General features: G+C 40.5%; 1 protein-coding gene and 1 long non-coding RNA gene across 7 annotated transcripts in view; one reads left to right on the plus strand and one right to left on the minus strand.

Moving 5' to 3' along the window:
• The window catches only part of LOC309370786, a 44,094-nt gene extending 19,083 nt beyond the window's left edge, over window positions 1-25,011 (plus strand). The window contains exon 2 of the long non-coding RNA XR_014168693.1: window positions 23,234-25,011. This is a non-coding gene — a long non-coding RNA (uncharacterized lncRNA). The remainder of the gene's footprint in view (window positions 1-23,233) is intronic.
• ATE1 (arginyltransferase 1) overlaps window positions 8,499-26,299 on the minus strand; it is a 72,122-nt gene continuing 54,321 nt past the window's right edge. For 5 of the 6 annotated variants that reach the window (XM_081912761.1, XM_081912764.1, XM_081912760.1 and 2 more), the window contains 2 exons: window positions 19,603-19,723; window positions 8,499-9,437 (listed from right to left, as the gene is read on the minus strand). In XM_081912761.1, the coding sequence (XP_081768887.1) occupies window positions 9,259-9,437; window positions 19,603-19,723 (300 nt within the window). In that variant the 3' untranslated portion in view covers window positions 8,499-9,258. Of the gene's footprint in view, window positions 9,438-19,602; window positions 19,724-26,299 lie in introns of those variants that run through there. The other variant, XR_014168641.1, reaches the window with a different exon arrangement.

Genomic DNA, 26,299 nt, shown 5'->3' on the forward strand with positions numbered 1-26,299 from the left:
AGCTTGAGATACAAGACCATATGTATGGCAATTATCTTCTCACTTCTTAAAAACGAGACATCAAGCATGCTCCCACCTTTCAGTATTTTACTTCCCTCCCCCTGAAAAATTCCTGCAGATGCCCATGCTTCCTGCATGACAAATACACCACCACAATTCTAATTTGTTTCAATAATCTGTTCTGCCAGACGTAACATAGATTTGTGCTGTGGGGTTGAGGGAAGACGATGAAAACTAAGCGTATGTATTGGGCTCTGAAAAGCAAACAGGTCTAGCACCCAGTATGACAGAACCGATCAGCAACTTCTAAACTCCGTGGACCAGATCATCTGGCCACTCTAGAGAAAAGCAGGTGAAAAAAATCTTAGGAGGCTTAGAGAAAGCAACAGAGACAGAGCACTACAATAGAAATGGGTTGCAGAAATAGTGTTTAAGGATCATAAGAGGTCAGGTTTCTCCTCCTCAGTTGTATGGTTCATCAGAAATAGCCATACTGGGGTATATAGAAAGTGGGCAACCATTCAGTGGAAATAAGCAGTAGATTCAAGTCATGGCAATAGGCTACATTTCCAGGGTGGCTGAGAGAAATATAGGTTGACAAACCAAAACATCTGAGAGGGAGGTGGGCAACATGGCAAGATCATGTTCAGCACATTCAGAACTGCGACTGTAGGAGAAAGTGATCTAGAAATGGCTGGACTGGGCTTCTTGAGGAGCAATCGGCCCAGGAGTTGCTGTTCTTGGAGAAGAAAACCAGCTCTCAGCCCAGCTAGTGGGACAACTGAAAGGGCAAGGAAACACCAGATACACTCTGGACAGCACCACAACTGGAACAGGAAGTGCAAAATAGAGATCATATGAAAACTATGAAAACAGAATGTTCTTCAACATACTGGAGTAATTAATCTTTTTAGGTATTCTGGTTAGGGAGAAGGAATCCAGATTATAAGGGCCGGCATATTAGTCAGACCTGAAGGATACATAAAGATTTTTTTAAAGAAAGTAATAATCAGAATCCTCTCCCCCCCCCCCCAAAGTGAATATAATTATTTGAAAGTCTTCATGAGAACAATACCTTCTCCTTTTTCCCTCCCCGGCCCCCACAGCACACAGCACATCTCTAAAATTTGCTCTGTTAGGTTGGGGGACTCTTCAGAACAGAGTTTGAAAGGTGCACAGGTGGAGAGAAGAGAAACCAGAAGTCCCATTGGGCAAGCAGATTTTCATTGCATGGGCAAGCTCACACCATTGGAGGTTGCTCAGTCTATTGTTAGCATGGCTCACACCATCATTTAAATTCCAGCTGCTCCCAAGTATTCCAGATCTGAAAGTATATTCCTTGTTTCAGAGTCCTTCCATTGATTTCCCCCCACCCCCTAAAATGCACTCTAATATACTGCATAATCTTACAAGATTATTTGCTTGTTAGGTGTTGCTCCATCAATAGACAAGAGTTAGGTTACATAGCATCTGGATAATCAGCTTTAATGAATGTGTGATGTTTAATTCAGAAACGCTGGCGGAAATGACCACAAACACATAATGTACTACTTAATATTTCCATTTCTCAACTTTCCTAAATCCTTGACACAATAAAATTTATTGCTCGCGTACCTAACAAATTATTGCCTAGCTGGCATTTCTCATCTTCCGGTGCCAGTGAAGGGAAACAATGAGACCTACTTAACATAAGAAGTGCCTGCTAGATCAGGCCAGAGGTCTATCTAGCCCAGCATGCTGTTCCCACAGCCCACAACTACGACCAACATTACTCAACCCTCCTGTGGTTCCCAGCAATTAATATCAAGTACCTGGATGCAAGGCTTATATCTGACGTCTTCTCTGTATGCATGCCTATAGCACTTGCATTGTAAACTGCTAAGAGATTTGTATATTAAGGATATATATATAATTTAATAGCAAATGTTACTATATATATATATATAGTATATATATATATATATATATATATATATATATATATATATATATATATATATATAGTATATATATAGTATATATATAGAGAGAGTATTTGCTTTCGTAGATTTTCACGGGTACAGGAATGCAGGTTTTGGTGTCTTCGGGTGTCTTCCCGTGTAAAACAACATGAACAAGCGTGACGACACATCCCGCTTGCCAGACATCTGGAAATTAGCCCTCCCCACAAAAACTGACACCAGATCCAGAGGCACACAGAACGCCATCACCAATCAACCACACCAGACCCAAACCCAGACCCTCTCCACAGATAAATTACAGACACCATCCAGTAGCCAAACCATGGTGGCACCTCCGGATGCTGCACCCCCCTGCAATCCCTACACAGATCTGGCTGACACAGGCCACAAAACCACAGCTCGCCCCTATACACGAAGCCAAGCCAGAGCACAACTAAGTGCAGTACAGCCATCTTCTCAGAAAAACTCTTCACAAAGTTCAAGAGGTCAAGACACAAAGACTTTAGCAACTAATCCACACCTAATGACCCACCTAAGTGGTACTCAGGATATCACTCAAGAAATCACTCAAGATATCCCTCAAGTAATTAAGGAACAAAAGAAGAAAAGGCACACTAGCCTGGGAACTTCCTCTCTGCCCAGAACATTGGAGGCTATACACCACACCCCCTCAACAGTATTTATAGGAACTCAAACACTGAGATCCTGCTCTGTTCCAGTAACAAGAAGCCGAAAGCACCAGCCTGAAGATGACGAGTGAGACCTCGTCGAAACGTCGCCTAGACACCCCAACTTTTACACGGGAAGACACCCGAAGACACCAAAATCTGCATATATAGAGTATATATATATATATATATATAGTATATATTTAATAGTAACATTTGCTCTTCATTTAATTTCTCATTGTAAAGGCAGAAGGTAGCTCTACATTGCTTCCTAAAAAATTAGTAATAGAAGCCTCCACCCTCAGGGGTATTTATTATAGAATTAGAACAATTTTATTCCATGATACGGTCCTTTTGCTTGCTTCCCCTGCCTCAGATGAGAAAAAAGGTAAGGAGCAGTCATTTTAAAGTGATTATTCCTAAGCTATCCTGGTTCGCTAATGGTCACTTAAGCATCAACTCACACTAAAAAGGTATTAAAGATCCATTACTCACACACAGGACACACATGGTTTCAAGCTGGAGTGGGGCTCTGATCTTACCCGTAAGGGATAGCTCAGTCAGTAGAGCATGAGATTCTTAATTTCAGGGTTGTGGGGTCAAGCCCCACATTAGCTGAAAGAATCCTTCATTGCAGGGGGCTAGACTAGATGACCCTCATGGTCCCTCCCAGGTCTGTGATTCAATCAAGCCTCAAGGCCCAAGGCCCTTCCCTTCAACGGCTACCTGTTGAGCATTGTTTTCAGTAAGGCACTCCTGTTCGTAGCTTGTGCATATACCACAGGGGTTTCGTGCAGCCAGGAACTCTGCCACATTGGGCGTCATGATCACATGAAGCCCCTAAAATATACAAGCAGCTATTTGTGCTTAGGGTGTTCCCTTGCAGAAAACTGTGCTCAACATGCAGACATTGAGAGGTTGTGTTATGTCTTATTTATAGATTGCTTTGGGGGCAACCCCCCCAAAAAACCCCCAGTGAGTATCAGATTAATACAGAAGACTGCTACAGTAAAAGTACAACCAATCCAAACAATATAAAATAGTAAAATCACAAAAATGCCCACTAGGCACCCTGGGTGTGTGTTTGTGAGCTCCATTCATGCTTTTACCACAGGTGTAGCTCTCCACCAGTCTATCACTTGGAAGATAAACTAACTCACCTCTCTCTCCAACTGCTCCAAACCGATCAACCAAAGGGAGTGTGCTTTTTCTTGTCATACCCCAAATGGGTTCTTTCTCTCTCTCTCTCTCTCTCTCTCTCTCTCTCTCTCTCTCTCTCTCTCTCTCTCTCTCTCTCTCTCTTCAAGGCTGCCCCACTGCTGCCAACAACCCACCGACAGCAGCCTACAAACAGGCCTCAATCACCCTTGATAACTGGCTACAGCTGTGGAAGATTTCTTGCTCTTCACCATCAGCTGGCGAAAGCTGCTGGCTCCCTCACCAGATGGAGCAGAAAAGGTTTGGGGAGGCTAAGATTGGTATCTACCCCAGTCAGGAACACAACTTTAGGTTTCAAGCTGCCCTCCTCCAGCTTGAAACCATGAACACTCTGCATGCAAGACAAATCCTGTGGAGTGTCTCAGAAGCCATTGGCACAGCCATTCTCATAGTTCAACAAGCCACTTTTAAAACTAACAGTCATTTACCTGCAAAGAAAGCTGCATTCACCTATATGCCATTTCTTTGGATCACAACCTTAAGAGTCACAGAAGTGAACCAATAAGCTGAAGACACTAAAACAGCTTACTCAGCGCTGTCTTTGTGACTCTTTATTGCATCCATTGTAGCATACAAAAGGCATATTTCATATAAAGTACTTTTTAAAAACACGACAATTACTTTCAACTCCCGTGACTTAATATAGTGTAGCGATTGAGCTTCTGAATCAGGATTTGGGATGAAAGCATTCAAAGCGAAGCAGGGGAAAAGGCAGAATTGGAACAGTAAGGACATTGTTGAAACGACAAAAAGCTTATTACCAACGAACTGTATGCAATTTGCAAGCTTTAACATGCCCCCTGGTGGCACACCCACATAGCCTGTTATTTTATTTTATTTTGTCTGATGGAGAAGCACAATTTATGTAAAAGCACCAGGACTGATCATTTTAGGTTACAGCGCTATACAAAGTGTTCCGATTGACTTGATTACTACAATAGCATTCCCTTGTAGTTATTGTAGCGTATAGGCATTCAGGGACACTCTGCCTTCAATTAAGTCTGAAGACCACATTTGTGGCTTCCTTACACAGAGGAGCTAGATGGTGTATAAAAATAATTCAAGGAATAGGGTAATCTCTCTCCCACACCCAAAGGATAAAAAGACATTATAAAAACAGAAAGTGTGAAGAATGAGGTATTAAAATCCTCTTTCCAATTAGGAAAAAAAATAGTCATAATTCCTTCTTCTGTTCCAATATGTAAATATGCCTCTTTAGAGACAATCTTAATATACCTTTCCTCTAATTTTAGGGGAAAAAAATATTTGATTTGTACTGCCAGTACATTCCTGGTCAGAAGCAAGCACCGTTGAGTTCAACGGGACTTACCGTATTTTCCGCTCTATAGGATGCACTTTTTCCCTTCCAAAAATGAAGGGGAAATGTGTGTGCATCCTATGGAGCGAATGCAGGCTTTCGCTGAAGCCTGGAGAGCAAGAGGGATCGGTACGCACCGACCCCTCTCACTCTCCAGGCTTCAGGCTGCTATCCGCAAGCCTTTGGAGCACGGGGGGAGTTCCCCCCAGGCTCCGAAGGCTTGCGGATAGCTGCCTGTTCTCGGGCTTCCCCCATCCCAGCCCCGTGGCAAAAACCCCGGGAGCAGTGGTGAGCTTGCTCGGGCATCCCCCGTCCCAGCCCCGCAAGGGGCAGTGAGGTTGCGCGCAATCTCACCACCACTCCTGGACCTGTTTGGGTCCAGGAAACAAAAAACAAAGCCGTGCGCAGCTTCTCCTGGCTAGAGAGGTTGCGCGTGGCTAAAGAGGAAGCCAAGACTCCCCCCCCCTAAAAACTAGGTGCGCCCTATGGTCCGGTGCGCCCTATGGAGTGAAAAATACAGTCTTCCTCAGTAAATGGGCCTAAGACTACAGCTGCATTTACTTCTGTATGTAGACTCTGAAGTTATTTCAAGTACTTGGTTCTGACTCCATCTCTCTGCATTTCCTTTGTTTTTCTTCCCCTTTGTATATTCAAAAACATCACCCTTCTTGCTGTGTATTATCTGATCTTAGATTGTGAGCTTCAGGGCAGGAAAACAAGTTTTAAATTTTATTGGATGATACCATACCATCGTAGGCACTTTAAAAATAAAATATGAGAGGAAGAGGATGAAAGCAATTATGTAAGGCACTTAATTTAGGAACGAATCTTTTGCCTTAAAACAGGTTCCTGTGCCATAGATGAAGTCCAGAAAATCAAGGTGTATGGAGAACAAAACAAACTCTTTTTAAAAATGTACTGATTCATCAAACATCTTCTTTCTTGAAGACAGTTATTGTCCTAAGGGACAGAAACACATAATTAAAGGAGATTATAGATATTAAGAGTCCTCATACATTCAGAGGAAATGAGGCAAAAATGAAAAATATCAGGAAGACAATTACACATAGGTTGTATCCATAAATCCTTCAACTAAAGGAAGTCATCATGTAGGCTTAATGAATGCTGTCCATTTCTGCTTCCATTTTAAATAAATCAGGTATTGTTTACATTAATCCAGAAAACAGCTTGCGATGTCAACATAAACGAAATCCACAACACCATGCAAGGTGAAAAAGCTTAAGAAAGCTTGCACTTCCTATATGATGAAAGACTATCTCCATAAACTACCCTACATGGGCAGAAAATATACATGCTAGGAAGAATGGCAGGGGGCAACCATGTGATGCTGGCAATAACAGATAAAGTGGACTGAGACGACTGCAACAGAGACGTCTGGCTTCATAGTTAAGCTTAGATCTCCATATTTTGGGTCAGAGGGGCATTTGTTTCATTTACTGCTTATTTTGAATGTCTGAAGTGTTGTGCTCTGTAGTCCAGATTTCTTTGTGATTTGTGATCCGCTTACAAATCACAGTGTAGGGACAATTCAGATATCCTGCTGAAAGAGCAACTGCATCAAAAAAACGACTATAAGAACTTCTTTAAAAGTTAATTTATCCATCTTCAAGGTCCACAATGCCCTATGGCTAAATGGGTAGGAATGCTTTGGGGGCAGCTTTTGTGAAAGATTGAAGGGTGGTCCGACATTTAACTCAAAGGTCATGAATACGAAATGGGATTGAGTTTACCCAGAAACCAGACAGATGCCACTCAAACAGCTGCCAAACAAGTGTCATTACTGTGTCTACTCCAGAGCTTTCCAAACTTCTCATGTTGGTGACACACTTTTTAGACATGCATCATTTTGCGACATAGTAATTTTTACTAGCAAACCGGGGGTTAAACCCTTTTCTAGCCCCAGGAGGAGCATGGGGAGCATTCACATGACACACCTATATACTGCAGCCGACACGTGTTGTGACACAGTTTGGAAAGCTTTGGTCTACTCAATTATGCTGGGGTTTAGTGTTTTATAAAGCCTATATAGCCAATCAAATGGTACAGGATGTAAATTGATGTATTTATAGATACTTAGCGGCTAGAGATTTGGACTAGGACCAGGAAGACCAGGGTTCAAACCCTGACTCAAATATAAAGCTCACTAGATGACTTCGTGCCCAACTAAATTAGAGAACAGTGGTACCTCGGGTTAAGTACTTAATTCGTTCCGGAGGTCCATTCTTAACCTGAAACTGTTCTTAACCTGAAGCACCACTTTAGCTAATGGGGCCTCCTGCTGCCGCCGCGTCGCGGGAGAACAATTTCTGTTCTTAGCCTGAAGCAAAGTTCTTAACCCAAGGTACTATTTCTGGGTTAGCGGAGTCTGTAACTTGAAGCGTATGTAGCCTGAAGCGTATGTAACCAAAGGTACCACTGTAGACCCACTGAAATTAATAGATCTAAATTAGACACACCCATTTATTCCAATGGGTTGACCCTGAGTATAACCTAGTTGAATTCAACTCAGTATACTTTGCTAAAATCTACAAATAGGCAATTATACCGTGTCAGTTTTTTTATCATGCTCATTAGGCAAAAGTTTAAATATGGAAGTTATAAGGGGGGGGGCATGAAGAGACTACCCATCACATGTACCTTATCTGTGAATGTTGTTAACACAGTTCTTAGGGTCTGAAGTTTTGACACCTGGAGGGCACGACATTGGTTACTCCCACTCATGCAAACAATTTTCTGGGAGGGGGTTGATTCCAGTTCCTTCTTCCTTTCTTCAACTGATCTTCACTTTTATTACTCCCAAAGTGGTAACCCCAACAACCTGTTTAGCAAAGCAGATGCTCATTGCAACAAACAGGAATGGCATCTCTGAGTCTGCAAGTCATACTGAGTATTGTTTAATCAGCAACGTACCGGTAAGTAAATTTCAGATACACTGCTGAATTCTTATAGCCTTTTCTATCAGACACGGACACAGAAATTGATAAAAGGATTTCTATGAAAAATAGGTTCCCAATCCAATTAAAAGCATATGTTCACATTTACAGCTGTGTACTTTACAATTTTAATAAAACAAAGAACCTAAGTATGAGTGAGAGCTACAATGCCGGATATACAACTATAATGGCAGTAGTAGAGACACTTCTGTGTTTTGAAGATAAAAAAAAAACATTTTTAATGAGATTTTACATATATATATATATATATATATAGAGAGAGAGAGAGAGAGAGAGAGAGAGAGAAATGGAATTCTAGAATTTTGCAATGAACACAAATAGGCATTTCAAATACAAAAAAGTGGGATGTACATCAAGGTACAACATCAACCTGCTGCTTTATTTAAAGTAATCTCTTTGGTAATTTGACCACAAACCTAACCTTGGCTTCAATTCCAATATTTTCCAGAGTAACCATTTAATTACAAAAACCAAACCTCCATGTTTCTTGGTATTTAAAGACTACTACACATTCTTTAAAGCAAAAATTAAAAATTGCAGTGACTCTCTAAAGCTACAGTGCATAGGTTTACGTTAGATGGCTTTGTATGTCATATAGTACAGATTATATAAAGTCCACAAACCAGAATAAACTGGGTTTTGCTATTGGATTCACTGGGACAGAAACAGGCTTCATTCCAAGCACCACAGTTTAGCTGTGTTCTAGAACAGAGTAGCATGCAACTGCACATTTTAGCCTCCCATTTGTGGAACTTACACACATTTCACCATAGCTTTGATACATGTCAGCACCCAAGTGACTTCAAATATTCTCCCTAAGAGGAAACTACAAAGACCTACAGGAAAAATTGTGTTCAGACCATTTATGTACTTCACACCATGCACACTTTTCAGAATGCAAGGAAGGGATCATGATAGCAAAATAAAACAAAGGGCCTTTATATTCTGCCAGACCCTTGGCAGAAAGGTGAAAAAAATGGTATTTTCTTTTAAGATAAGCCAGTGTATTCATTCATATAAAGTGCCTCCATTTTCAATAGGCATATCAACACAAGGGCATACAATAGGCAGTTGTGCAATAAGATACAGTGCTGGAGAACACCTCAAGAACTGACACCTCAGCTTCTGAAGAGCAACATTCGCTCTGCACACGCCTGCCCCACTAGAGTTGCATATTGTCGAACACTTTCTTCATCGCTTGGCCCCTTCCTCCTCCTCTTGTACACACTGTAACGCATGGCTGTTCTCTTATGCAGAATCCGAACCTGACCCAATTCCTTCACATTCCCTTCATCAACTGTAAGAAAAGAAATATGGGTGTATTAATGCAGCGGACAGATGAACAGGAAGCATTTGTTGACAAATGAAGTAATATCAAAATGCCAAGACCTTATATTTAGATACTGATATGGTGATACAAGACAACAGCGTTGGTTTTAGAAAGCGTATCATTAGGTGAACATTTAAAGGAACCGACTAAGTTCCACGTGAAGATGAAAGGTGTGTGTGGATTTTGGTTGCTCTTCAGAAATCAAGAATGAATGTCATCAGTTGAGTTATCACACCAGGATCCCTACAAAATACACCTCAGGTTCCTCTGCCTATCCAAGTTTTGTGCATGTACAAGAATCCAGATACCAGAGAGAATCTACTTGTTCACTGTTCCTACCAAGCAGCAGGCAAACTATGTGTGATTTAAATGGCAGATGGAAATTAAAATCAGTTTTCATATGCAAGTCATCCAAAATCACTTTTGTTTTTGGTTTTAATTTGCCATGTTTGGCATCTGGCTGAGATGGTCTGGGGAAGAATATATGGCTGCTACAATACTACATGATCTTTGTGAATTCCTTCAAAACTACAATAGAAAATATTTATTGTTATAAGCTTATGGTACACAGGAAGACCTCAGAGTCACAAAAATGTCTACTCTAAATGCATTACATGTCTGAAAAATAAGCTCACCTGGAGTGTTGTCTACATGCTGTTTCCAGGACACATAAAAACTTAACATTTAAAGCCAGCATTATTTTAACATTGGTCGAAAACCTACACTAGGGTCACAGCATTTTAACTGAAGTAACTCTTTTACCCCATCCAGAAAGGAAATAATTCTGTTTCAGATCCAGGTAGGTAGCTGTGTTGGTCTGACACAGTCGAAATAAAAAATTTTTTAAAAAATTGTCCAGTAGCACCTTCGAGACCAACTAAGTTTGTTCTGGGTATAAGCTTCCATGTGTATGCACACTTCTTCAGATACACTGAAACAGAAGTCACCAGACCCTTATATATAGGTGAAGGGTGGGGTGGGGTTTTTCTCAAAAGGGTAGTAGCAGATGGATGATTGACTCAATGGATATAGTAAACCTGTTGACAACTGTTAATGACTGCAATTAGTCCTACAGGAAAAAGCAAGGGATAGTGTGCAGATGACCATAAAAAGCTTTAGCACATGGGTAGGCAAACTAAGGCCCAGAGCCGGATCCGGTCCAGTCGCCTTCTAAATCCGGCCCATGGACGATCCAGGAATCAGTGTGTTTTTACATGAGTAGAATGTGTCCTTTTATTTAAAATGCATCTCTGGGTTATTTGTGGGGCATAGGAATATGTTCATCCCCCCCCCCATATAGTTCAACCTCCCACAAGGTCTGAGGGACAGTGAACTGGCCCCCTGCTGAAAATGTTTGCTGACCCCTGCTTTAGCATGTGAAATGAGACATTTCTTGCTAAAGCTGATTACATAGAATGACCAAGTAGCTCAGGTATGTAAGTTACCATGCGATATTTTTCCCCAGCGACGGAAATGGCTCCATTATTGTGTGGTAAAAGCTCTGACATTAGCACAAAGCTGCATCTGTCAGTATGAAGAGTTCAGATTTTTAAAAATGCCGACATCACCTATTCCTTCATCAACACCTGAAGATAATTTCTGCTTATGATCATTTTCACACTATCTGCTTCAGTGTTGATACCTATATGTTAAACGCTGCATCATTGACCAATATCTATTCATTTTGTCTAGAGACACCATGCTCCAATTCACTTCTTCATTAATAATGGCTGGCACTTGCTTCACATACAACTGAAGTCGCAAATGCTGATTTGTCTTGTTCATAGCTTTCTGAAATCCATTAAGCCTTCTGAAGTGTAGCCAATATTTCTCCAGTGCTCTGTCAGGGTTTTACTTTTTCTGTTCTTCTGCTTCCGGTTCTACACTCTCATTGGTGACATTTGCAAAGGAAAACACGTTCAGGTTCAGCTCCAGAATAGGACATAAACATAAAGTGAGTTTTTAACTTCTTAAAAGGAAACGGAAGACTTATATTTACAACACCTTTAGGCAAAATATTAGTTGTAACCTGAACAGTTCTGGCGCCAACCTGCATCTTTAAACAAACACCCACACGGAGACTTTATTTCAGGACTGCTCATTACTTTTAAATCTAATTCGTTTTATTGAACCCTGAAACCTGATACTGGAGGGACATTCCTTTCTGCCTTACATTGCTCCTGGACTCAGGGTTTATTTCCTGAAGTGGATGCTGCTGTACATCTACCTTGTTTTACTTGCCTACGTTCTCCATGGCTGGCTTCAGTTCTGTGCCACTAGTTGAACATGAAGGTATGCACACATTTCCTTCTCGAAGCAAGATATAAATCATGCGTCTGCTGGAATGAGAACCATCTTAGCTATAGTATAAATAAACATAATAAGCATAATAAACTATCAAACCGGGATTTTTCCTTCGCCAGCCAAATCACAGTTTTGTCTCTATTCGGATACTGGGCATAACTCTGCAAATAAATGAAGCCTCTAAAATCTTCTGCAGAGGTTTTTTGTGATTGATCTTTGACAGGTGGGCAGGAACCCTCGTAATGATGTCAGGTGATTGACACCTGTTAAAAGTTCAAAGACATGTTTTTGGTGCCAATGAGTTGATAGGCACTGGAAGCAAGCCTTCAAAGGAGCTCCCTGTTAACTGTGATCAGCAGCTATAGGCAGTCTGTTTGGAGAAAGCCTGTTTGATTCAAACTGAAATGCTCCAAATGGAAAAAAAATTCCCATCTGAAGACATCCTGAAATGGAAACATATCCCAACTTAAATGGATACTTACATGGAACTTAAAGGGTTTAGTGCTAACACTTAAAGCATACCGGATTTTTAGCACACTTTGTGTGTTAATTCATTACTAGTGGCAGGATGTATGCGTTATCAACAACTGTTTTTTGTGCATTGCCACTACTGGCGCTGGAGTGGATGGTGCACAAAAGCTGAAGCCAAAGTAAAGGCTAAATGTGTTATTTTTTTAAGGTGCCACAAGACACTATTGTTTCTTCATGGTGTTGAATGTTAAACACCAGTCTCAGCTTGCTTGCTATTTTATGCTTTTTGGTTGGTCCTAAAAGTTAAAATTCCTGCCAACCTAGCAGTTTGAAAGCACATCAAAGTGCAAGTAGATAAATAGGTACCGCTCCAGCGGGAAGGTAAACGGCGTTTCCGTGCGCTGCTCTGGTTCGCCAGAAGCAGCTTAGTCATGCTGGCCACATGACCTGGAAGCTGTACGCTGGCTCCCTTGGCCAATAAAGCGAGATGAGCGTCGCAACCCCAGAGTTGGTCACGACTGGACCTAATGGTCAGGGGTCCCTTTACCTTTACCTAAAAGTTAAAATATGCTTTTCATGTGTGTGTGAGCGTGCACACATGTGTGTTTCCACAAATCCAGTTCAGTACTTAAAAGGGTAAGTAATAAATTGATTAGGAAACTTTGAGATAGTTTTCTAGCTCCAGTCTTTTATGATTCTACTCCACATAAATGTAAATTTAGGAATAAACTTTGTGATCAAAATGCTATAAAAAAACTACTTATCAAAGTATGATTTATGCTGTCTGTCAAAAAGAGCCTTTACAGTGTAGCTTTTAGTCAACACTAAAGCAATCTCAGATACTCTTTGTAAAAACTTAAAAGATGTAAGTAAGTACCTCTGTCACCACAATAGCACAAGTAATTTACTCAGTTTGAAGCTGGCTAATGTTCCTGTGCCAAAAGTCAATCACAGGATAAAAGCATTCACTTTATTCATTTTAACCCTTAAAGTAGGGTGGCTTTGACTGGATTAAAGAAAGCATAAAAACCAAACAGGATCTGCTGCTGTTTAAAGAAGGCAAAGTATGACATAAGAGCAAGATATGTCTTTCAACTGAACAAGAATTAAACCAACGTTTCTATTCTATTTTACCAAGATCAATATTAAAAATTCGCATCTCCTGCTCTTCTAAGAACACATACACGAGGCATGATAGTAAATATATGAAACATTTTATAATACATGTCATAATGTAAGAACTAGTTGTCAATCAAAGCTATGGCACCATTTTGAAAGTGATCTCACAACTGATGTGGAGAGAGGTCTGCTACATGTGTACTATTCTGAAGACATGGCCCACTTCCTCCTGCAGCTGCTTATCAATTATTGTTCTCAGTTGGCAAATGTATTACACTGTCTTTCTTTCAGATAAACATATGAGAAGGGGCTGTTCTCCAAAATATTAAGATTTTAATTTTTGAAACCAAAAGGCTTCCAGTTCCTATACAACAATATGAAGTAGAAGAAAGCATATGACTGAATTCAAGCCTAAATAGTCTTTGACTGGCCAAAAGAACACTCATTATATGACGTAATTACTTTCTACTAGGAAGCTTTCTTGACTCAGAACAGAATCCAGAAACTCTGGGAAGTTCCTGCTTTAGCAGAATCCAGAAACTGTGGCATGTTCCTGCTCTGACTGCCTAATAAGCTTTCCTGCAACCTTACAGTGGATTTAGCTCAACAAAGTCAAGCTTACAATACCTCTTTATTTTCTCTTCCTATTCTTTCAGCTGCCCAGGTTCCCTGATCTGTAGTGACTTTGTACTGCTACTGCAAATTAAACCTGTGCCTGGGAAGCCAAGAACAATTGGCTGATAAACAACTTTGACTTCCCATCCCTATTACTTTTGACTTGGGCATATTTGCTCTGGCTTTCCTAGCCAGGGATGGCTGAAGCTATTTTGCTACTGTTGTCAGAAATGGCTGGTGGGAAGTCTGTAGCTTGGTCAGGCCCTCTCCTTAACCATGTCCTTGGCAAAGCAATGTTAACTAGCTACCCCTATAAAAGGCAGAGATGCACCACAGCAAGTGCCCAGAAGTCGTTCTTCTGTCAGCAGAAGACAGCCAGTTACCGAGTCCCAAGCTGTTCTGTCCCATGTATACTTATCCTCCAACCCCAAAAGTCACTGCCTCAATGCAGCATCTCATAAGACTGTGTCATAACTATTAAACCCTTTAGCACCGTGAACCTTGTTCTTCAGAAAACCACTCAGTTTCATTATCTGCTGCTCTCCTTTCTCTTGCAAGGTGTAGAAATTAATTTTGTATCATTCAAGTTGTGTTTCCAGACAGAGTCCCAGAATTTTATTTCCCTCACGTTTGATTTCACGACCTTTAATACCAAATCACTCTGTCCTTGCCCTTACAAAAAAATTTAAAGCAATAGAGCTCCCTAGTGCTGCTGGATTCAATTATGCTGTGGTCAGTGGTGCTTAGTGGTTTGTCGTAAGTTCTATGGGCAGTTTTTACTACTAATATAAGCAGCGGGCCTTTCATCCATGCACTCCAAAATAGGCGCGTCAAGGAAAGGGAAGTTAGATCTGAAAGAAGTATCAAGAGCACTTAAAAATCAGGTATTTAAAAAGGGGAATCAAGTACATATGGATAAATCAAATCACTCTGGTTCACAATGTTATAGCTGGTCTATAATTAATGCAACCAAACCAACAAACCAATGCTGCACTCAGCCAAACATAGAAAGAAATAGCAGACCTTTCCCAAAACACAATATGCATCACAGGGACACTGCTAACATTCTATACTTCTACAAGAATCCTTTAGAATTATCCCCAAGCAGGCATAAACGTTAGAAGTATTAGGTTGAAATCAGTCATCTTTCATCCCAGTGGAATGTACAGCTCTGTAATTTTAAAGTGATCTTTAGACCTTTCCACTGTTGCTTCCTCAGAAATGCTTTTGGAGCGATTCCTGAGAAAGCATACACATTGAAGACATTACACTGATGTTTATTTCCATGTGATATTTTTCCAAGATAGATCTAGAAAGAGAAGCTGGTAGGAATTTGAGGTCTTATGAAGTTACAACCACCTTACACCCCTCGCCACCACCCAAATTTCATTTATAGGAGAGCTGATTTTAGCAAGATTTAACATTTGTGCTTGAAGAACAAACAGGTTCAGATAATGGTGTTCTCTTCTCTCTAGTAAATGCAGCGTAGCTAGAATTATTTAACAAGGTCAGTGATTCAAAATTTCATCTACCTATTAGCATTTTCCTTCTCATGCTAGAAGTGGAGTTGACAAATTTGTTTGGATACAGCTCATTAGCACTATCTCTACTGTTTAAACATACTTTATGATCAAGGATCATGCTGGATTATGAACTTCAGTTGCCTTCAAGTGTTTATAAAGTTAATTAAAAACAGATGCAAGTTCCAAAATGTAATAAGCTGAAACAGTTGCTGGGAATAATCAATGTAGTTTACCCCTCCCCCTCTGAAAAATGCAGAGCAAGAACCTTACAAATTTCACCATGGTAACTATGGGAAAATAAATGTATTTCATAGCTTTTGTTTCTTTAATCAAAGGCTTGCTCTCCCCACCCACTCTTTACAAGGAAACTGCTAATACGTACTAAAGTTATGTGTGTAAGATATCTTCAGTATCAGAAAAAAAGTTCTTACTTAGAACTGATGCATTCTTTAGTCACTAGGGTTACAATCAGACTGCATTAAAGACATGGATGCTTTGCTGCTAACTTAGCAAGTACTGAGATGCATCTCTGGGTGAACACAATGCATTGTTGTTGTTTAGTCGTTTAGTCATGTCTGACTCTTCGTGACCCCATGGACCAGAGCACACCAGTCACTCCTGTCTTCCACTGCCTCCAGCAGTTTGGTCAGACTCATGTTTGTAGCTTCGAGAACACTGTCCAACCATCTCGTCCTCTGTCATCCCCTTCTCCTTGTGCCCTCAATCTTTCACAACATCAGGGTCTTTTCCATTATTATTATTATTATTAGCTATGTAATCTCACTCTCAACTGCCTAATTATCTTCGACTTTCTGGAGTGGGGGAAGGACAGAAAGAACACATATTACAAAGGCACATCTAGGAAATCATAACAAAATTGAAATTTCTCATAAACCTATAGAATAGTTTATTCTCTGGAACCTATTAAACAATCTGTGACCCATGCTTTAAAACTTTGTATGACAGCTACATGGCTACTGGTGTGCTGTTTTTGTTGTGATTGTCTGTATGTTATTAATAGAGATGTTATATTAATACATAGTTCTAATTCTATTCATGTTTAATTGCTTTTCATTATTGTTTTTCCCCTCCCTTATGTTCCTAACTATCCCTACTTTATCTCTTCTCATTTGAACAACCCTAAGGTTAAGATCACCAAATGGGACCTTGCTTCAAGTTCGAACTTACAGAGAAGCTAGAGTGAGCTTCGAAAAGAAAAAGGGAATTTTCTGTTGTAGTTGCAGAGATTTGGAACATCCTTTCATGGCTTGTTTATTTATCAATGCAGCTAATAACCTCACAATGCAGAGACAAGTAAACAACATTTTTTGGAAGCAGCAAGACAGACAGACACACACACACACACACACACACACACACACACACACGAAAGGAGTACACAGTATTTCTTCAGTTTTCATAAAAGCCAACACAACCCAAGAAAAAGAGTTATAGAACTGAGGTCTCAAAGTCTCACATCTACCATGATCTTATTGGGTTCACTGAAAGCTCTGGTCTTTTTCAAATATAGTTAGTAGTCTAAAATATGTTTTCTAAATTTTGGGGTTAAATCCATTAAAGGAATGGGATATTCATCAGTTGTAACTATAATGAAAGAAAATCAATCGTATGTTAAAAATACATTAATATTACATAATAAAACAAAGCAGCAGTCGATAGGCCTGGGCAACCACAAAATGAATGAATGCAATCAACTGGTATCCAGTTATTTATTTCGTTTCATTTATGAAATGTTTCCAAGAAACATCTCGAAGCAATAACAGTCAGCAAAGGCCTGAATAAATAGCTGAGTTTTTAGAAAGCACCAAAACGACATCAGAGTTGGCTGCAATTATGAACTATTACTGTATGATACCTACAGGTCTTGTTATGGAAAGTCATTTCATGTGAAACAGAGCATACCATTGTCTGTCTAGCCCGATGTTTATACTCACTGTATTTTAATTAAAGGACTTATTTTACTGACAACTGTAAGGAAGTGTTCTACAGGAAACAGGTCCTGGAATGGAGCACTGCTTCCTTCAAGAAAGCAGCTACCCAAACCTCAAATGACTGTAGCTCACAGCAGGCCTTCTGCTGTTCAGCATGTAGCTATGTTTTAATTTCCTTAAACCACAGGACATAAGTCTGAATTCAGATTGTGTCTGGGCTGATGTACTCAGGATAGACAAAGATGCAGATTTTTATAGTTTATCATTTCATAGTGGCATATATACGAGACTTAAGATTCTTTACCTAATGTTGTTGCCTCCCTTCTTATATTATAATGTTGCCATCTTGGGCACCAGTTTACCCATACTCCCAGTTTTTTTCAAGCACATCTATTAAAACAGCACAACTTTTCTTCTCTTTCTTATGCAAGGGCAACTTGAAAAATTGCCTACCTTGAACCCATTCACTTCATTTTTCAGTTTGTAATACTTTTAAAGCTTCTCTCTCAAGTTCTGTAATGCTATGCCAAAAAGTGTTTTCACTTCATAATAGATCCAGATTTTACATATCAATTGAAGCATGATAGGAGCTCACTATACATGGTGTCACTCAACCCAGATTTCATGATAAACACCACTTTGGTTTGACGGCAGGAAGTGTAGCATATTCATATTTTTCTGGATAATGTTATTCAGAGTCAAACATGTGTTTTCATGTTTGCATTTTTTTTAAAAAAAATTTTACACCAAAATAATATAGAACACAGTACCATGATCGACACAGGCATTAAAAGCTTTGTCTAAAGATCATTGTCTAGGTCGACATCAAAACAACAAACCAAGAGCACATTTTAGGTGCAAGTATGGCCTTTCATAGCCATCACTACACGTTAGGCGGTATTGTACTGAAAATACCATGAGATTGTTCAAATATTCATCAGAAACAGTGCAATGCTGGCAGGGAAGAAGCATATTTCACACACAAAAATTCCCATTGCGTAGAGGCTCCATTCATGCAAACTGGGGAATAAAAATGCACCCAAAGTCTATTTACATTGAAAAGTCAGCTTATTTGTGTGTTTTCTGTGGGGGTGGGGATTCTCTACTACAGTGGTGCCCCGCAAGACGAACGCCTCGCAAGACGAAAAACCCGCTAGACGAAAGGGTTTTCCGTTTTGGAGGCGCTTCGCAAAACGAATTTCCCTATGGGCTTGCTTTGCAAGAAGAAAGCCCATAGGGAAATCTCCGGGGACCGCTTTTAAATGCTAGCGATGGGGAGCAAAGCCTTTCCCCCCCCCCCTCCGGCCTTCAGAAGAGGTCCAGGAAGGACGGCGGGGGCCGAAAGGCTTTGCTCCCCACCGCCAGCATTTTAAAAGCAGTCCGGGATAGCAGGGAAGCGCTTCCCGCTATCCCGGATGGCTTTTGAAGGCAGGCGGGAGGGAGCAAAGACTTTTGCCCCCCGCCCGCCTTCAGAAGAGGTCCAGGACTGCGTTTCTCCGCTCTCCCGGGAAGGCAGGCGGGGGGGAAGCAAAGACTTTCGCCCCCCGCCGGCCTTCAGAAGAGGTCGGGGGACAGACTGTCCCCGGACCTGGTCTGAAGGCGGTTTCCATAGGAACGCATTAATTGATTTTTAATGCATTCCTATGGGAAACCGTGCTTCGCAAGACGAAAAACTCGCAAGACGAAAAGACTTGCAGAACGAATTAATTTCGTCTTGCGAGGCACCACTGTACTATACTTTCTGAATGCTGGTCTCTGGTGAATGTGTGAAATGGAGCACTTAAAGTGTGCTGGATGACTTAAAAGGGACTACTTATACACTAGTTAGTAACTAATTGGACTCTACGAGAGTGGGAATTAGCCAATTAAAATTACTGAATAAATGAATACATGGAAGATGCCAACAATGTCACTTTAGCCATGGGACACAATGTACATTCAATGTTTAGCATTTATAGCAGGCATGGCCAACCTTGGCCCTCCAGATGTTTTGGGACTACAACTCCAATCATCCCTAGCTAACAGGACCAGTGGTCAGGGATGATGGGAGTTGTAGTCCCAAAACATCTGGAGGGCCAAGGTTGGGGATGCCTGATTTATAGTCTAATATCTTACAGTATATGCAAAGGATGTAAATTATATACCTACCTGCTTTTAGGTCTTGATTGAAGCGACAATATTTTGAATGCTCAAGAGAAGGCAGACACTGTTCAGTAGGTACCCAGATATATGTCTCTGGACACAACAAGTCAGATGGTCTGTACTGGCCCTAGGAGAAAAAGGAGAAGAAGTAAGTGGTATGTTATTAAAAATCAAAAATCAAAACGGAACTCTAAATGTTTTTAGGTCCAGAATAAAGTTTATAGTTAGCAATAGAAAATTCTAAACAAAATAATCCATCCAAAAAAACAGAGATGGACACACTATTTCTCAAACATGTTTGTTCAGCTTTGGTGGTTGAGATCTCTTCACACTCTTTTATCTTTTACAATTAACATTTTAGCTCCATTATTAATTTAATCAATCAGTGGCATTTTTTCTCTTTTCCTGAATGAATACAACCATTGATACACAAAGCACATTAAAATCAACTTGTCTGACTGCTTAATCTTTTTGAGCACCTAGCTCAATAATCCTTCAAACAGAATAATCTGATGTACTGCTAACTGAAATGTAATTTGAGAACAGGGGCAGATGGGGCTCTTCAACCTGGGAAGGGAGCTCATCTAGGTGAAGGAAAACTCTCATCCTAAAACCTTTGCTGCCTTGTGGGATATCTTCAGGAAAAGTAAATGCCAAGAAGTTAAGCCCTATACAAATCCGGAGCGGAGTCGCTAAGGTAGTTGGGTGGTGCTTTGTATACCTCCTTCCAGCAACTCCTGCAACCAACCTGGTGTCACCGTAGCATTCTTTCTTTTGGACTACATCAGTGAGGCCAACAGAGGCAGGCCTTGTCGTCTGGGCGGCCCAGGACCTCCATACACACTACCCAGGCTTAAGCCCCAGAGAAGTCATTTTCTTGCTGCTACTGCAGCGGTTTGACTTCATGCCCGGAGAACCACTCCATTGTCTCTCGAGACAGATGGATGCCAACAATTTGAGAATGAACAAATAAGTCTCACTGTACTTCACCTAGCTTAATTTCTAACTAGTTGATTTGTAGCTGAAAGGACTAGGAATAGAAACAAAAGTTATTTTAGAAAGACAAAGTCAGAGGGATCTTGGGACACTTGTATTACAATAAAAATATCTAACAAATATGCAATGCTTTTTAACGTAAAGGGTGGGGGGGGGGAACTGTCTGGCCGCATTTAGATTACTTCCAGAATCATCGAAACTGGTTTTCTTACTTACATATTAACACTGTGCAGCTTAACCACTTATTTAAAGTTACAGATAGGTAGCCGTGTTGGTCTGCCATAGTCAAAACAAAAAAAATTCCTTCCAGTAGCACCTTAAAGACCAACTAAGTTAGTTCTTGGTATGAGCTTTCGTGTGCATCTGAAGAAGTGTGCATGCACACGAAAGCTCATACCAAGAACTAACTTAGTTGGTCTTTAAGGTGCTACTGGAAGGAATTTTTTTTGTTTTCACTTATTTAAAGTTACAGCTTCTTGACATATTGCTCCCTGCCTTCAATATGGGCATTACCTTTGTGCATGAATATACTATTTCTACAAAGGGTGCATGATTGTCTCAAATCATGAGTTTGCCAAACACCTCACCACTTCGGAGTTATAGTAAACATCCTGAAAATTATTCGCGGAGTTGCAATTTGTGAAGAACCCTTATTTTGTACTGCAGTCAGGTTAGCCACCCAAATCTAGAGAAGCTGAGTAGTGTACAAATCAAACGTCTGTATGATGACCAATTGATACAGGGAATGTGAAAGGCTGCTTTTTAAAGATAGATGATAGATAGATAGATAGATAGATAGATAGATAGATAGATGATAGATAGATAGATAGATAGATAGATAGCTATAGATAGATAGAAAGAAAGAAAGAAAGAAAGAAAGAAAGAAAGAAAGAAAGAATATTGAACCTTCCAAAAAATACATGCATTGCTGCCCAGTGCTATGTACAAGTACTCTGAAACAATACACAGACTCCTGGCTCCTGTTAAAGCTCTGTGGATAAAGCTGAGTAAATTTAATAGAAATGTGGCTTTTTAAAAGAATCACGACTCAACAAAAAATAAATATTGAAGAAGCTGTAATAGTTATGCAACTTCCAAAACATCAGGGTTTTTACTCCATTAAATATCACAAACAAATCTTGTTTACTTTCTTCTCCAGGTTAACACTTTACTATTTTCTTGCAGAACTGGATAATTCCACATAGATGCAAAAAGATATGTGGGTAGAAAAAAATTAGAACCCCTCCCCCAAACTGGATATAACATACTCAGGTTCTCACATATTAAAGTCCTTTTAACAGTTCTTAATGTCATATTACACACAAACGCACACAGAGTGATAACTACTGAATCATATTCCCTGCTCTTTTATCCTGCTACGGAGAACTCTGTTTTTGTTAAGGCAGCCTTCCCAAAACCTGGTCCCCAGATGTTGTTGAGAGCACAAACCTCACCATCCCTGATTATTGGTCACGCTTACTGTGGATGGTGAGAGTTGTAGTTCAACAACATCTGGGGATTCAAAGTTGAGAAAGGCTTGTTTAAGGTATAAAAATGTGCTTTCCGCTGAATTTAAGTGACCAATGGCAACTTTACCCACTGGTCACTTCACATGCAACATAAATCGTGGTTTGGCGTCATGCGAATGAGTTGCAGCATTCTTTGGAAAACACCCCCTTCTCCTTCAACACGGCCACAAGGAGGAGTTCTGCTTTTTATTAATTGCAGCTTGTCAATGCAAACAGGATAATCTTGTGGAATGGTTTGTTGAAACTAGCCAACTTCAAACCACGGGTTATGAAACCTTCGCCTTGTTTCAGAAAAATCAAGTTATACATGAAAGTACTGTACTTCTAACAAAATTAAATTTCATTATTGCATATAAACAATGTTCCCTACACCACAGGTAAAGGCTTAAGCTTTTGAACAAAGATAAAAATGCTTTGAAATGCTGTCGGCCTACTGCCCCACATTTTCTTTTTTCCCCATTCTCCATCTTGAGAGATCACAAAGATGTACTCCCCAATCAGGGCCTAGTCTCACACCAGCTTCATCATGTGATGGCCGTTAGAAACCTGAGTCCATGTTACGGACATTTACGGTGGCACATCCAATCCCTCACTTGGCTACGGAAGCCATTCATTATGTACAAGTAATAAACATGGCTGGGTTCCCCCGTGCCCCAACAGCAAAATGAAAATGCAACACTACACCTCCTAACAGTGATCACGGTAATACAACTGCATGGTTATTGGGCATAATCTATGTATCCCACTATCCATGTGATATACCACAGTAAAGTAGCTCTTTTCTTGAATGTATCACAAAGTATCCTCAGTATTTCATTTTGTTTATTAGATTTATTTATAGCTTCACACAACCAGGAAAACCAAACCAATTTAGAAGGGTAAAATACAACAACAACAAATAACTAGAATATCCATTAAAGTGGTACTGATATACTAATTGTTGCAGGATCGAACTGAACAGACTAACACACCTGCTGCCTACATGTTAGCAAAGATGGAGACTGTCTACTTCTCATTTCATGATGCAGTCAGTAAGAGAGAGAAATGTTTCTATCTGAGGCAAAAGGTAAGAGTACCCTCAACAAATCTGTAGTTTGGGTTGTACAGTACAGTGGTACCTCGGGTTAAGAACTTAATTCATTCCGGAGGTCTGTTCTTAACCTGAAACTGTTCTTAACCTGAAGCACCACTTTAGCTAATGGGGTCTCCTGCTGCAGCTGCGCCGCTGCTGCACGATTTCTGTTCTCATCCTGAAGCAAAGTTCTTAACCCAAGGCAATATTTATGGGTTAGCGGAGTCTGTAACCTGAAGTGTATGTAACCTGAAGCGTATGTAACCCGAGGTACCACTGTACTGAATGTGGGACTGTGTAGAGGTTCCTAATACCCACCATAACACTAGCCTATCCTTGTTTTGTAAGGAAGGTATATTTTAACCAGGGCTGCATAAAGTGCACATTTCTCTGCTCCCTTGTTTTCCCTCTTCTCCCCTGCTGTGCTCCTGCGGTGCAATGCACCCAAGCCCACCCCAAAAATAAATTCAACCATATTCTCTTGTCACTAGTTCCCTTTTGTAAAAGATACACTGAAAGCAAAACACTTACATATGACATTAATTCAGGCCAATGTAAAGCATGGCTGTATTTTTTATTGGAAACTTCTGGAGGCATGCTTGGCAACTCTGCCATAAGGTTCCTTAATTGAAGTATTCTCACTCTGCCTTGCTATGTGTTCAAGTTTCTGTGCTAAAACCAATCTCTGGACTTCTGTTCCAAGGCAAGGCCAAAGGTTTTAATGAAACTTAAGTCTGAAGATTTACTTTTTAAATATTTTGGAAAATCTGAGGGATTTGGTGAGTATTTGAGATGAAGGAGGATCAGCACAGTTTGTTTTCACAGACTAAGCCAAATATGAAAAGTAAAAGCTCCGAGGAAAGATAATAGTTTCAAAAAAACAAAGAAGGTCAAGTACCAGTAGCACAGAACAAACAGAAAAGGTTAAACACACATTTAATTCTTTTATCAGGTAAAGTGTACATCTGTGTTCTATTTTTCCACAATAACCCATTGATCTTTTATTAAAAGCGAATTAAGGCAGCCTTCATCTCAGTTTCCAGCCAGCTGCTTAGAAGAGGAGCCCTAACATTACATAAACAAAATAACCCCAAATTATCAACAGCAATGCATTAAGGCAAAGGCAGCGCCGTCATATGAGAGAGACAGAGAGAGAGAAGGAGAAAATGAGCCAGCCTAAACGTTTATTAAATTCAGCCTTTTCCTTGAAAGGGAACACCAATGGAATCCCAGCAGCCAAGTACTACAGCAGACCCTTGCTCCCTGATTTCATTGCATAAACAGAGATAGGCATTATCCACCCCCAGGAGAGTGCTTTGCAAGTGAGTTCTGCTACTCTGTTTTCACAAACTGTGTTTAGACTGCACCACACAGAATAAAAATAATAAAAGAGCCGAATCAGAAACAACAAAGATGATAGCCCCCTTCAGGCATGCATCCCATAAAGAGGAAATTATGTATAGAACGGTGATGCACCAGTGGTCGTGCTGCTGACATTCATGCATTACATATGGATGTCTGCATGGGAATGCCTACATGCATAGAGAACTTGAAAGGTTCAGTTTTATGTCTGAATCAGTGCAATCAATTACTGCTACCCAGAGCAGAGAAGGGGGGATTTATATAGGTGAGGGAAGGAAGACTGGGCAGCAGCAGCATGCAAGCCCATAGGCTCCTCCTAACAGCTCAACTGGGCCATCATTCCGACTTCCTCTTTATTCCCCCATGCTTTAGTTTTCTGGCGCATCCTAGTCATTTTTCTAGCTCTTGCTTTTAAAATCTTGAATATCTTAAATGGCAAGCGCTCTCTCTCTCTCTCTCTCTCTCTCTCTCTCTCTCTCTCTCTCTCTCTCAAAAAAGCTGTTAAGTTGCTTCCAGTTCAGAGTTTATACTGGGGGCTGGGAAGCCTTTCAAAAAGTCATTTAGCACATTTTCTCCTTTAGCTTTCATTCTCTCCTAGTCAGAGTGCTGCCTAAATTTTTTCACACACCTCCAGTAAGTCACACGGCTTAGTGTGCATATGTGGCAAATCATCAGCTGTGATCTGCTGGGAGTCTGTATGCATGCAGCTGAAACAATGATCCAACTATCCAGTCCAAAAGTGATTTGGTCATTAGATGCACTCCTATGTTAAACAGATCCACCTACCACAATTAGCATAGCCACATAATTATTTAAATATTTTAAAACTGAGGATCATCTTAACATTTTTTTTCCTGCACAAGAAGGCACCACTGCGACTTTATGCATAAAATAGAATTTTTAAAAATTAACTCAGTGGCTTTGTTCACACGTAATGCTAAATGATAAGTTTATGGTACATGTAAGAGCTTCAACAAGACCCAGGTAAGTGCCAGGCTTGACCATTTCTCCTGTCTCAATCCTCTTCCAGGATAGACAGGAAGAAGGGGTGCCAACTTGAATAAAATACTGTGGGGGGGGGGGGCTAAGTAAGACCTGCATAACCGATCACAAGATGTGGGACATGCACACCATTCAAATGGCAGTGCCCATCAACTTTGGGGGCAAAATCCATTTGAGATACCTGCTCTCATTGGTCAACCCCAGATGACAGTCCAGCAGCTGTAATTTGAGCTAACAGGCTTTTAAGCAGCCTTCAAAGGTAGCCAGGCTGCCTCAGTCACACATACCGTTGTTGTTTAGTCATCTAGTCGTGTCCCACTCTTCGTTACCCCATGGACCAGAGCACGCCAGGCACTCCTGTCTTCCACTGCCTCCTGGAGTTTCGTCAAATTCATGTTGGTTGCTTCTATAACACTGTCCAACCATCTCGTCCTCTGTCATCCCCTTCTCCTTGTGCCCTCAATCTTATGAGGACACACATACTACAGTCACACAAACTCTGGTCTGGAGGTTACCAGAGCATGGATAACTGTGTGGAACTTATCATGGTCCAGGAATGGCTCACAACACTCAAATGGTAAAAAGTCCTTCAGTTCCACAATACTCTGGGTCTCCAAACACAGGTCAGGATCCGAGTACTTCCAGACTGCAAACCTGATCCTTTAGAAGTGCATCCCCAACTCCACTTTGTTAGGTTTGTTTGATCTTATCTTGCCAATGTATTCATGATAAATCCCAAACA

This window comes from Podarcis melisellensis, assembly GCF_964234715.1.
Source record: "Podarcis melisellensis genome assembly, chromosome: 5".
Taxonomy (NCBI): domain Eukaryota; kingdom Metazoa; phylum Chordata; class Lepidosauria; order Squamata; family Lacertidae; genus Podarcis; species Podarcis melisellensis.